At 33.0% G+C, this 13,779-nt stretch overlaps 1 protein-coding gene across 4 annotated transcripts in view; it reads right to left on the bottom strand.

Moving 5' to 3' along the window:
• STAG2 (STAG2 cohesin complex component) overlaps nucleotides 1-13,779 on the bottom strand; it is a 114,961-nt gene that overhangs the window by 33,678 nt on the left and 67,504 nt on the right. For all 4 annotated transcript variants that reach the window (XM_079909678.1, XM_079909677.1, XM_079909680.1 and 1 more), the window contains 9 exons: nucleotides 10,253-10,360; nucleotides 9,182-9,293; nucleotides 4,765-4,882; nucleotides 4,230-4,333; nucleotides 3,104-3,196; nucleotides 2,872-2,961; nucleotides 2,078-2,281; nucleotides 466-536; nucleotides 51-138 (listed from right to left, as the gene is read on the bottom strand). In XM_079909678.1, the coding sequence (XP_079765804.1) occupies nucleotides 51-138; nucleotides 466-536; nucleotides 2,078-2,281; nucleotides 2,872-2,961; nucleotides 3,104-3,196; nucleotides 4,230-4,333; nucleotides 4,765-4,882; nucleotides 9,182-9,293; nucleotides 10,253-10,360 (988 nt within the window). The remainder of the gene's footprint in view (nucleotides 1-50; nucleotides 139-465; nucleotides 537-2,077; nucleotides 2,282-2,871; nucleotides 2,962-3,103; nucleotides 3,197-4,229; nucleotides 4,334-4,764; nucleotides 4,883-9,181; nucleotides 9,294-10,252; nucleotides 10,361-13,779) is intronic.

The raw sequence follows: 13,779 nt of genomic DNA, 5'->3' as shown, positions 1-13,779 counted from the left end.
CAAGTCTTCTTTCTCAAAGTTAAATATGTAACTTGTAAATAAATAAAAACCTGTTCAGGCATGTCTCCATTTTCAATTCCGGTTTTCAATAGTTTGTAATTACAAGCAAACAAATCCCACTTTGAAAGATCATGGGCACTGTAAAAAAGAATTAAGTTATATTAAAAAGTTAAGCTTAATCACATTTGTTCTGGACTTGAGTGTTAAAAGAATACTATTAAAGTAAAATGTAGTAAACTTTCTAACATGCGCCCACAAGAACAACAAAAAAAATGTGTATTTTTAAAAAGTATATTAGTTGATAATTTGTTGTTCCCCAATTCACAACATGACTCTATCAAGTACTTTTTTCCCAAAAGCACAAGAAATCCAGCAAAAAATTTGACACTATAATCCCCAAACATGCAATTTGGTTCTGATTTTGCTACAGTTTTAAGAAATCAGAAACTTTAAGATTCAACTTACTTATGAAAAGCAGTGATTCTCTTCAATGTTGACAATACCTGATATGCATCATCTTCATCAGGTTCTTCGCCCTATGAATGTTAATTATATCATATTAAACATTAATAACCACAAAAGTGAAAAATCTTAGGCTATCACATTGGTGATTTCCACACCTTGAAAATAAAGAATAACCTACTTAAAAACCACAGAATAACTTTGTCATTCAATACTTAAACCTGGCCAAATTTAAAGCAATGTGGCCAGAATAATGGGTCAACATAAGAGTTGTTATAACAGATACATTATACCCAAGAGAGAAAAACTGAATGACATTCTCCTTTTTTCCTTTAAGTGATCTTGACACAAAACAATGAAGACATCTACTCTTTCACAGTAATAAATGCATTGGGACAATAAAGAGAAATATATTAGAGGACAAGCAAGAGATCATAAAAGATAATACCTAAAGGACAATCTACTAAGTAAATGAAACATAGTGCTCAAGAAAGATATATCAGACCAATTAAAATTAATTTGGAAAAAATCCTCTGCATAAGGACTAGATATACTAATCCTTTTTCTGGGTATCAACTTTCCAATTTAGAGTAACTTAAGTTTTTGACAATTTTATGAGTCTCACTATAAGAAACTTACAAATTTTTAAAAATACTATCGAACTTACTGTATTAAACCCCAGGTCTCTCAAAAAAATGCTTGTTTTTCACCATCAATTTTTATACAAGGTAAGTAATTAAACTTAATTAACAAACCATAGTTTGATTTTAAATTAACTTGTCCTAATCAGAATCATATCCAGCCAATAGTAGAGCCATTACAATTTTTAAGAATGTGATCATTCGTACATCAACATATTTGCACAAACCTCCAATTAAGCAAAACATAGTAAGCATGAAATGCTATACACAGAAATAAGAAAGTTAAAGAAGTAACTGCTAAACAAAGTAACTAGAAATTACAAAAGTCCACATCATTTTTTGCAGCATTAATGACAAAAGTGATGTGGAAAAGGCTAAATGCATTAATTTGAGAATCACAACTTTTTACTTTATGCAAATCAATTAAACTGTTAAGTGTACCTTTCCAGAAAAGATAAAAATCACAATAAAAATACAAGTGTATTTGAGCACCACACTTAAGCCTCTTTGGAAATACAACAGAACAACAAAACAACAAAGTCGACAGTGGCTATAATTTATCAAGGCTTTATAATATCAAAGACCATAAATAAACTTCCAAAATGTTAAGAAATACCCCAATTTTTGAGGTTACGTGGCCACAGTCTAGCTCAACTTTTCTGTTCTGTTAACACCCTGTTCCCTAACAGCCTCTTGTTCAACTAAACCCTGGAAACTTCCCAGATCATTTCTTTAAATTAAAAAAAGGGGAAAGATGTTAGCTTTGCTTTCACCCTCTCTTAGTTGCAGATTCTTGCCACCTTCCTATTTTGGTGGATGAATAATAGTATCACGATGAATCATAGAACAAAAAGTCTGAATGACTTTTCAACATACTGCTAGGGATTATCACCAAGACTAGTGACTAATTTGGTTCTGGGGGGTGTGGGGGGTGCGCAATGGGGCACAGCTGACAAAATACTTGTAATATATACCTCTTGCAGAAAATCTTCAAGAAGCCGGTTAAATTTATCGGCCAACTCGTCTATCAGTTGACTTCTTGAAATATCTACTCTGTTGAAAATTGTGAACTCTTCATTACAGAGTGCGTGATAAGTTTTAGAACATGCTTCTAAAACATCTGTATCTGTGTGCTTCTCTACAATATTCCGGATCTGTCGTAATAAGGCATCCAAATGCTGCAAAATCAAAGTTTTCTTCATTAAAACTAAGGTATATATGATAGGCATAAAATGACTACACAACTGGGATGAACAGCTTCAAACACAGTAACTTTACAACCAGTAGGACATACTTTAAGTTCTTCTAGTCATAATAAATAAATGCACTGACCCACCCAAACTTATTTCCCCAACTTCAACAGGAATAGTATTACCTATCTCATAGGACCTTGGTGAGATGTTAATACATATAAATACATATGTTCCTGGAACACAGTAAATGTATTTAATGGATATTAGCTGCTTTCATTTTGCAATTGTTATTATCTAGTTACCCACCCCTAATCTCCATAAATGATCAGTGATACAGTCACATAATGGCTAGCAATGATGGTACGGACATGGGCATGAATCAAAGGGAAACCTCATTAGTGCCATTCTCTAATAAATCCACCTTATCTAAAATATGTATGGCATACAAGATACAGGTTTCCTTTTACATTAAAAGTTACAAAAACATATTTCAAAAAATATAAATAAACAATATGATGGGATGAACTAAGTTAACGATTTTTCTTCAAGGTTTTTTATACACAGAAACACCATACCTTTTCTAATCGTCCAGTGGTATATATTTCCAAATCAAAGTATTGTGGCAATTGCAACAAGTTAGTCACCTTTTCAGCATCTACAGAGTACTTTGAAATAAAAAAAAAAATCATGTCAAAAACATCACAATAATGGTAAGTAAATATTATGATAAGTGCAAAATTCTGTGTGGCACTTCCAAACAAAACTTGTAATTTCTTAGTAACACTCCTGATACTGACACAAACTTACTTTAGCTAATAACTGAGGAAGGGCCACAGCAAAGAGTTCAGTGATTTTTGTCCTGTCATCCAACTGGGTCTTCTTCTCCTTTGCTGTTAGCACCTAAGGTTAACACAACAAAGTTTCTAAGTATTTATTAATAAGCCCACTGACACTGTTAGGTGCTCAACTTTAAGTTAAGATATCCAAAATAAGTAATGATGGATACAAGAATTTCTACTATAAAACTTGAAACCCAAAAGTAACAAAGAGAATAGCTTGCACATTATATTTTTTAAAAATAGCAACACTTTGAATAGGTCTAGAGGCAAAATCAATACCCAATTAGATTAACTAACTCTACCTTTGGATGAAAGGAGAAGCAGTTAGGAAATGTAGTTTAGGAGTTTATATAATAATAGGACTGAGTAGGATTTCAGTCTACTATAAGTTGTGCCATGATCCATGAGCTATGAAATCAACATAAGTAACGACCAGCAATTAGAAAAACAAGAAAAAAACACGAAAAGAAAACAAAGGAAAATAGAATGCATCACCTAAGTTGCAGTATTGTTTGATGAAATTCTGTTTCAGTTATACACAAACACATATATATAGATGTGTACGAGGTCACAATATAAAAATGTATTTTTGTGCTTCACAAAGTTTGAAAGCCTGTGCAACTCTGGTCTACAATACAAATATATGTGAACTTTGAAATAATGCATTAAAATCATATCCCAGGAAATAGGAATTTCCCCCATATTAATGAATGATTATCCTGTCTTTATTTCTAACTTTTATTAAAAGAAAGCAAATCTATAAATAAACCAAAACAGACAAATACACCATTCTAAAATGTTGCACAACATGCGGTCTTAAAGGCAGGGACTGTCAATCACTGTATCTCCTGTAGTTACTGTCAACCACTGCATCTCCTGTAGTTAACTCACAAAGTATCTTATGGAAGGAACGTGGATTTCGCAAATTGCTAATGCTTTAAAATTTACTTCTAACACATATTTATAAGCAAAGATCGCCTGAAAAATAAAATTTAAGATTCAAAAATTTGATTATATGGTTACAAATAAGAACTTTAAAAAAGATATTGAAAAAGAGACATATAATTTAGAATACTGAAAATATGTTGGCATACCCTTTTTCCTGTCCCTCTCCCCACAGGAGGATGACATTCAGCAGCTTGTCTAATGGTACAAAGCATTATTTCAATCAGAGCACTCTCTTGTCTGTCCGTTAGCGCTGAAAGAAAAAAATCAGAAAGTTAACCTATTTCTTTTCTTTATATGCCATTTATAATATTACATAACAGTTCCTTCTGCCTGTGACAGAATCTGACCTAATGTACTAAAGAAAATCCCATTACTATATCACAAAAAGGTTCAGAACAAGTTAAACCCTCCTAAGCATTACAAATCTGTAAAACACTGCTCCACAATTTGAGAAATGAAAATATGAACAGATACAAAAAGATAAAATATAATAAAACAAAATAAAGAATATTGACAGCAATTATATCCTTCTACATAGCATAATATTCATGTGTATGAAAACAAAATTATTCAAAGACTTTGAATCATTATTTTAATGCTAAAAGATAAAGAAATGGAATAAGTAAACTCTATTTTCAAAATTATCTAGACAACAAAAATACCATAATTAAACATCCTTACCTTCCTCTCCACTAAGTGGCTCCTCCAGCAACAAGCTATTCATACATTCCCAGTCTTTCAGCAGCTCAGTAGCACAGTCCCACATGCTATCCACAAGGTACGCTGCGTGCTCATGTAACTAAAATTTAAGAAGAGCAATGTGCTCTTAGACAAATATCATACTAGCCTTAATCAAAAGAATGGAAGCTTTGTTGGCACCATGTGCAAACTCAAACAATTTGTTTTTTGAGGTCAAATGGAAGAAAGGACAGAGAAGAACTGCCTTAGCTTGCTATGTATAAGTAAACCCTGCTAGGTAGTAACATTTCTCACAATAATCATTAAATCATTCACATGAAAATTATTTTTGAAGAGACTATATGCATGCATATTTAGTACCTGACTCAATACAGTCATTCTTCTATATCTAAGGAGGATTGGTTCCAGGACCCCCTGTCAGATTTTCCGAGGATGCTCAAGTTCCTTATATAAAATGGTGTAATCTGCACATAACCTATGCTCATCCTTCCATATACTTTAAATCATCTCTAGATTACTTATAGTACCCCAATACAATGTAAATACTATGTAAATAGTTGCCAGTATATGGCAAATACAACTTTTGCTTCTTCGAACTTTCCGGAATTTTTCAAAAAATATTTTCAATCCACTATTGGTTGAATCCCCTGTTGGCTGAATCCACAGATGCAGAACCCACAGATATGGGGGGCCAACTGTATTACATGGGTGAACTACTCTCAGTTATAAAATATACTACAAATTTATTGTAACTTAATGGGAGTTGTAACGATTACTTAAAATACAAAATACATGATTACTTATCAATTCAATATATAACTAAATCATTTCTCTTCATTCTGTGAAGCTTAAAATGGCCCTAGAGCTTCCCAACTCATTTTAGGGGACAAGCATTACCATGATACCGAAACCCATCAAAGACGTTACAATTAAATATATATACATACCAACACCCTGCATGAACATGGAGGGAATGTTCTCAAAAAATTTGTAAACTAAAACCAGCAATATATAAAAAGGATAACAGATCATGACCAAGTAGGGGTTTATCCTAGGAATGCAAGGTTGATTCAACATTCAAAACAACAATCAACATAATTTATCATATTAATGTAATGAAAGATAAAATAATCATCTCAAGGGATGAAGAAAAAAGCATTGGACAGAATTCAACATCCATTCATGATAAAATGTCTCAGCACCCACACACCTATGGATAATTAATCTTTGACAAAGGAGACAAGAATATACAATGGAGAAGAGACAGTCTCTTCAGCAAGTGGTGCTGGGAAAGCTGGACAGCCACATGTAAATCAATGAAGCAAGAACACACCCTCACACCATACACAAAAATAAACTCAAAATGGCTTAAAGACTTAAATATAAGACAAGACATCATAAAACTCCTAGAAGAGAAAGACAGGCAAAACATTCTGACATAAATCGCACCAATGTTTTCTTAGGTCAGCCTCCTAAGGCAACAGGAATAAAAGTAAAAATAAACAATGGGACCTAATCAAACTTATAAGCTTTTGCAAGCAAAGGAACCCATAAACAAAACAAAAAGACATCCTACAGACTGGGAGAAAATATTTGCAAATGATGTGACTGAAAAGGGCTTAATTTCCAAAATATACATAACAGTTCATACAACTCAATATCAAACAAACAACCCAATCAAAAAATGGGTGGAAGACCTAAATAGACATTTCTCCAAAGAAGACATACAGATGGCCAATAGGCACATGAAAAGATGCTCATTGGGCTTCCCTGGTGGCGCAGTGGTTGAGAGTCTGCCTGTCGATGCAGGGGACACGGGTTCGTGCCCCGGTCCGGGAAGATCCCACATGCCGCGGAGTGGCTGGGCCCGTGAGCCATGGCCGCTGAGCCTGCGCATCCAGAGCCTGTGCTCCGCAACGGGTTATTAGAGAAATGCAAATCAAAACTACAATGAGGTATCCCCTCACATCAGTAAGAATGGCCATCATTAAAAAGTCTACAAATAATAAATGCTGGAGAGGGTGGGGAAAAAAGGGATCCCACTTAACACTGTTGGTGGGAATGTAAACTGATGCAGCCACTCAAAAGACTAAAAATAGAGTTGCCATAAGATCCAGCAATTCCACTCCTGGGCATATACCCAGACAAAGGTATAATTTGAAAAGATACATGCACCCCTATGTTCACAGCAGCACTATTTACAATAGCAAAGACATAGAAACAACCTAAATGTCCATTGACAGATGAATGGATAAAGAAGATGTGGTATTGAGAGATGAATAGATAAAGATGTGGCACATATATACAATGGAATATTACTCAGACATAAAAAGAAACGAAATTGAGTTATCTGTAGTGAGGTGGATGGACCTAGAGTCTGTCATACAGAGTGAAGTAAGTCAGAAAGAGAAAAACAAATACCGTATGCTAACACATATATACAGAATCTAAACAAAACAAAACAAAACAAAAAAACGTCATGAAGAACCTAGGGGCAGGATGGGAATAAAGACGCAGACCTACTAGAGAATGGACCTGAGGACACGAGGAGGGTTAAAGGTAAGCTGGGACAAAGTGAGAGAGTGGCATGGACATATATACACTACCAAATGTAAAACCGATAGCTAGTGGGAAGCAGCCGCACAGCACAGGGAGATCAGCTCGGTGCTTTGTGACCACATAGAGGGGGTGTGATAGGGAGGGTGGGAGGGAGGGAGACGCAAGAGGGAAGAGATATGGGGATACATGTAGAGCTGATTCACTTTGTTATAAAGCAGAAACTAACACACTATTGTAAAGCAATTATACTCCAATAAAGATGCTAAAAAAAAAAGACTCCATGCTTCCACTGCAGCGGGCATGGGTTCGATCCCTGGTCAGGAAACTAAGATCCTGCATGCCCTGCGGGGCGCCCCCCCCCCAAAAAAGAAAGAAAGATATGTGTGTGTTTGTATATACACATACACATACATACAATGGAATATTACTCAGTCACGAAAAAGAATGAAATAATGCCATTTGCAGCAACATGGATGGACCTAGAGATTATCATACTAAGCGAAGTCAAGTCAGAAAGAGAAAGACAAATACCATATGATATCACTTATATGTGGAATCTAAAATATGACACAAATGAACATATCTATGAAACAAAAACAGACTTACAGATATAGAGAACAGGCTTGTGGTTACCAAGGGGGTGGAGAGGTGGGGGAGGGAAGGACTGGGAGTCTGGGATATTAGCAGGTGCAAACTATTATGTATAAAATGGATAAACAACAAGGTCCTAGTACAGCAAGGGAACTATATTCAGTATCCTGTGATAAACCATAACAAAAAATATGAAAAAGAATATACATATGTATAACTGAGTCCCTTTGCTGCAGAGCAGAAATTAAACACAACACTGTAAATCAACTATATTTCAATAAAATTAAAAAAAACTTCTCAGCAAAAAAAGGTATAGGAGGAAACATCCTCAATATAATAAATAGCTACGCAACACCTATAACTAAAAACGTAATTAATGTTGAAATATTGGATGCTTTTCCCCTAAGATCAGGAACAATCCAAAGCTATCCACTCTCACCACTTCTATTCAACATTCTACTGGATGCCCTAGCCAGTACAATAAGGCTGGGGAAAAAAATGGCATAAATGTAGGAAAGGAAGAAGTAAAATCATCATTATTTGCAAATGACTTGATTGTATATTATAGAAAATACTAAGAATTTTATTAAAAACTTACTTTAAAAAGTGAATTTAGCAAAACTGCAGATAAGAGGTCAATATGCAAAAACCAACTGTATTTCTATATATAGAAACAATTAGAAAATCTAATTAAAAGGCCCTAACACTGATTAAATAATACACATATACTAAAAATGTATGTTGGGCCCTCTCAAATTCTGGTGAACAGGTAGGTTTTCAACCTAAGGGAGACCTAAAAGAGCTGATGTTAAATGTAAATCTGTATCTGCAACAACAATAATAATCACAGGTACCAAATATTGAGAACTAACAAAATGCTAGGTCTGTGCTAAGAGTTTTACATGGATTATCTCAGCGTTATCTAAGAAATTATTATCCACATTTTTACAAGGAAAATGGGCTTAGAAAGATTAAGTAACTGAATCAAGGTTATACAAATAATAAGTAGGGAAGCCCAATCGGTAATCAGGTCTTTCTGGTTCCAAAATTCATGCTCTTAGCACTACATATAAATATACTATTTGAGTATCTTACTAACACAGAAAAAAATTTTTTTTGGTGTGGAATTGGTAGAACTCTATTTTATCCAACACTCACTGTGATATTTGGAAGATTTTAAGATTTACATCATTTGAACCCCACCTCCAAATTGTTTTGAACGTAAGTACTAACATGAACATCAACTAACCTCACTTTCCAGAAAGAAAAAAACCAATGTCTTAACAAGGTTGGCATTTGGACCTTGTCGTCCCCTTCTTTTCATCATTCCATCCTCCTCTGGATCTCGACGACTGAAGAGCCTATGATAATATATGCAAAATACTTACTTTTAAAACAAAAATTTCCTAATTTAAAAAAAACTGTCTGAATTCCATATTTAAGCATTTAACAAAGGGGTACATGGGAGCTGGGTAGGTACAGTATTTTCCAACTTTATACTAAGTAATTGCTATAAACCTTTTTCATTTCACACTTGGTGGTACTTCTAAATCCTTTTAAATTAACTTCTCATGTTAGTTGCATTGTGAATTACTTCTTTTTAAAACCCTTACTGCATTTTAAGCAAGCGTTTCTTTTTATAAAAGTATCACAATGACTAACCTATACCATTTATGCACATAAATCTATGATAAACATTCTTCTCTTTAAAAATGACATGTCTTTTCCTTCTATCCTGCTTGCACAATTTATCCCAAAGTCTGAACTTAGTGGCCTCTTTCTACGGGTATCATGATCATTCTTTCTTATAAACAACAAAAGTTATCACTGGATAACAATGAATAGAAAACTGTAGTGTAAATGTTTTACATCATGTACTCTTTCTAATAAATGCTTCACCCCAAATGAGCATTTTAATAAAATCTTTAAGATTTTACAATCTAAAATCTTACAATTTAGTCCAAGTGGTTCAAATTGTTCTCTTTAAAAGCCATTACATAACATTTACTAAATATTTTCAGTGATTAGATATTCACACTATCTATACTACCTAATCTGAGGTGTTAAACAGCAACATAAAAGAAAAGAGACTAAAGGATTCCTGTGGTTCTTATATCAAACCGTTATCAAAGTACTCGAAGTAAAACCTTTTATTATTTTGAAAAATATTTTTTTTGTAACGCAAAAATAGGCTTAAGACCAGTACTGAATAATTTTTAATAAGTTATATTTATATATATTTTAATATGAATGATAACACAATAAATTACTTCCATTAAAGTATACTTTAGACAAATGAACAACAGAAATACAGATTTACTTTTTGTAGAGAAATTCTCCAGCTGCTACTGCTACTGGCCGATGAGCTGAATAAACCAGATGATAGACATTTTCACAATCTTCTGCAGTAAGAACTTCTTCACTACTCCTAAGAAGAAATAAGCAATAGCAGTTTTCAAAGTAATGTTGTAATTTTAAGCATACTGATTACAAAAATTCATATTCACACATTAAAAAATAGTACACTTCCACTTTTAAACTTGTGTTTAAAAAAAAAACCTTCATTAAGAACTTCTGTTGAAAGAAGAAATCAACCTTATTTCATTATTGTCTATCAGTAAAAGCATCCCCTGACAAAACAGCTGAGTATTTTGTTAACATCTAAGATCAATGGGAGGTAAAATTAGAGTGAATACCGAGTATAATGAAACATATACTAAGAGAAATAACAATGTGACAAATATGCTAAAGGGAAATGAAGACAAAATAATATAAACTAACGTAGGAAAAAAAGTGGTGGTATGCTAAGAGCTTAGAGTTAATAATCACAAAGAACATTTTGCATGTATTTCATAGTAATATTAGGCAAGAGACAATATTGCAACATTAAAATATACTAACACCCCAGTTATCTCACAATGAAGAATAACACTTCATCCACCATGTATTAAACACCATATAAGGCAATGCAAAAGCATTTTAGCAAATAATTAAAATTTAAGTGCCAAAGACCTTTACAATGTATCATTAAAAAAATCTTACTAAAATGCAGTGCTCATTTTACTGACCTTATTTTAAAAGAACAAAATAAACCTAACAAAATCTTGGTAAATCAAAGTCATTATTAGGCCCATCAACCACAATACCCCAGGGTAAACCTTGTTGGGTGCTTCCATAGTGGGACTCTGCATTCGAAGTCCTGACCTCTGGCACCTCTTTCCCTCCTAATATGCTTTTAGTCTACTGTGAGATAAACAATCTAGGTTTTTACCATTATATGTAAATTAGGAATCATAGGACCACCATCAGAGAAAAAAGCCTAAGGATAGTAGATGGTTAGTTCAGGAGCTCAGATCCTTTTTGGTTTTCTGCTGTGCACAAGGTTTCCAGAAGTCTGATGTCTAAGGAAGTATTACTTCTTTTTGAGAAAAATGAAACCAAAATGTTAAAAGTTTGAAAAGCACTTTAATTTAAATTAACTCGATGTGTAATACTGGATCATTTTTGGAAAAACCACTTGTGCCATCTTATAATAAAATATATACATATACATATATATTGAATCAAATCAGTGAAACTATAGTAAATGTGTAGTAGTTCACTCATTTTAACCAATAAGGAATGTTCCTGACAAGTTTCAGTTATTAGGTATATACATGGCTGAATCAACAAAAATGGCCATTACCCTTCATTAAAATACCAGAAACAACAAAAAAAGATGTCCACAGGGTATTACGGAGGAAAAGGGGAGAAGCTGTAGAATTATAAGTAGGATACTATTATTTTCTTATTTACTTCAGGATTCTTTCAATATTTTTATAACGTGCATATAATAATTTATAATTTTTAAATCTAATTAAAAATTAAAGAAAAATGCAATTGTTAAGACTGCTCAAAATCCCCCCAGTTAAGGGAATTCTCAGAAAATGTCAGTGTATCTAGAGCTGCCTTCTTTTTTTCTGATTTTTTTTAAATTTAATTTTTATTGTATATTGGAGTACAGTAGATTTACTATGTTGTGTTAGTTTCAGGTGTACAGCAAAGCGATTTAGTTATACATATATCTATTCTTTTTCAGATTCTTTTCCCATATAGGTTGTTACAGAGTAGTGAGCAAAGTTCCCTGTGCTATACAGTATGTACTTGTTGATTATCTATTTTATATATAGTAGTGTGTATATATTAATCCCAACCACCTAATTTAAATTTTGAGGTAGAGCTGCCTTCTTTTTAATGACTGCAATGTAGTCCATTTCATATAAATGGCGTTAATAACCATGCTCCTCACACAGGACTGCTGCATTAAATGAGATAACCCCTATGAGGTGCTTCTATTAGTTATTATATATAAATTTAATTCTTCCTCTATTAATAATCATCTAGAATATTTCCAAAATTCTATTACAAACAGTACTATGTTAGAGAATGTAAGCATTTTATATTTTGAATAGATACTGCCAAGCTTTGCTCCAAAGAGGTTATACCAATTCATAGTCCCATCAATAATGTATAAGGGTCTGTTTTTGCATAGCCTTACCAACGTAGTGTATTACCAAACACATTTTGTATCTTTGTCAAGCAATAGGTTAAAGATGGTCTCATTTTAATATACATATCTCTAAGTATGGCTAAACAACTTTTCATATGTTTAAATTTTTATTTTCTTTTCTGTCTATGATGTGGTTCCTAACTTTTGACTCTTTTCCTATTGGGTTTCTGTTCTTTTTATTGATTTATTGAAAGTGACTCCTATGATGCAAATATTTGCCCAGTCTGTCATTTGTTTTCTGAGTTTGTTTATATTTTATGTCATATACACATTTCTAGTTTTTTTCTTCTAGTTTTTCATGTAGTTAAAATTCAGTATTTTTTTTAATGTCTAGGTTTTATGTCATGCTCAGAAAGACATTGCTCAGTTTACATATAAAATATAAATGTTTAATTGTCCCCTAAGTTTTCATCTAGCACTTTAATGGTCTCATTTATCTACATTTAAACATTTCATCCACCTGGAAATCATTTCTATATAAGGTCAAAATATGAATCCAATTTAATTTCCCCCCAAATAGAACCTAAGTGTCACAAAACCATTTATTTTCTGATAGGAAACGACCCTTACCCTACACTAGGTTCCTGGATGCATTTAAGTTTGTCTCTATTCTTTATTCTGTGCCATTGATTTGTCTATTCACATACTAGTGCCAAAATTTAAAAGTTACTATGGTAGGGGTAGGGAGGGATAAATTAGGAGTTTGGGATTAACATATACACACTGCTATGTATAAAATAGATAACCAGCAAGGACCTACTATGTATATGTATAACCGAAACACTGTGCTGTACATCTGAAATTAACACAACACTGTAAATCAACTATACTTCAATTTTTTAAATTAATAATAATAAGTTACTGTGGTTTTACAATATAGTGACTTAAAATCATACCGGGTAGTCGTCTCTCATTAGTTTTTAATCAGAATTTTGCTGGCTACTCTTACATGATGACTTTCCCATACATATGAGTATCAGAATTAGCATGCTATGATTTTTTTTTTGAAAAGGCCCTTTTGCAATTATTTGGATCATGTTAACAACCTAAATGTCCATTAATAGATGAATGAATAAATAAAATGTGTTATACATACAATGGAATATACTGAGTCTCAAAAAGGAATAAAATTACGATACATAACCTAACATGGATGAACTCTGAAGACATTATGCTAAGTGAAATAAGCCTGCTACAAAAGGGCAAATATTGTATAATTCCACTTATATGAGGTACCTAAAATAATCAAATTCAGAGATAAAGAGTAGACAATATGACTTAAAATCACACTTGGCAGT

This window comes from Stenella coeruleoalba (assembly GCF_951394435.1).
Source record: "Stenella coeruleoalba genome assembly, chromosome: X".
NCBI classification, from domain to species: Eukaryota; Metazoa; Chordata; class Mammalia; order Artiodactyla; family Delphinidae; genus Stenella; species Stenella coeruleoalba.
This window is presented reverse-complemented; position numbering and strand designations above follow the sequence as displayed.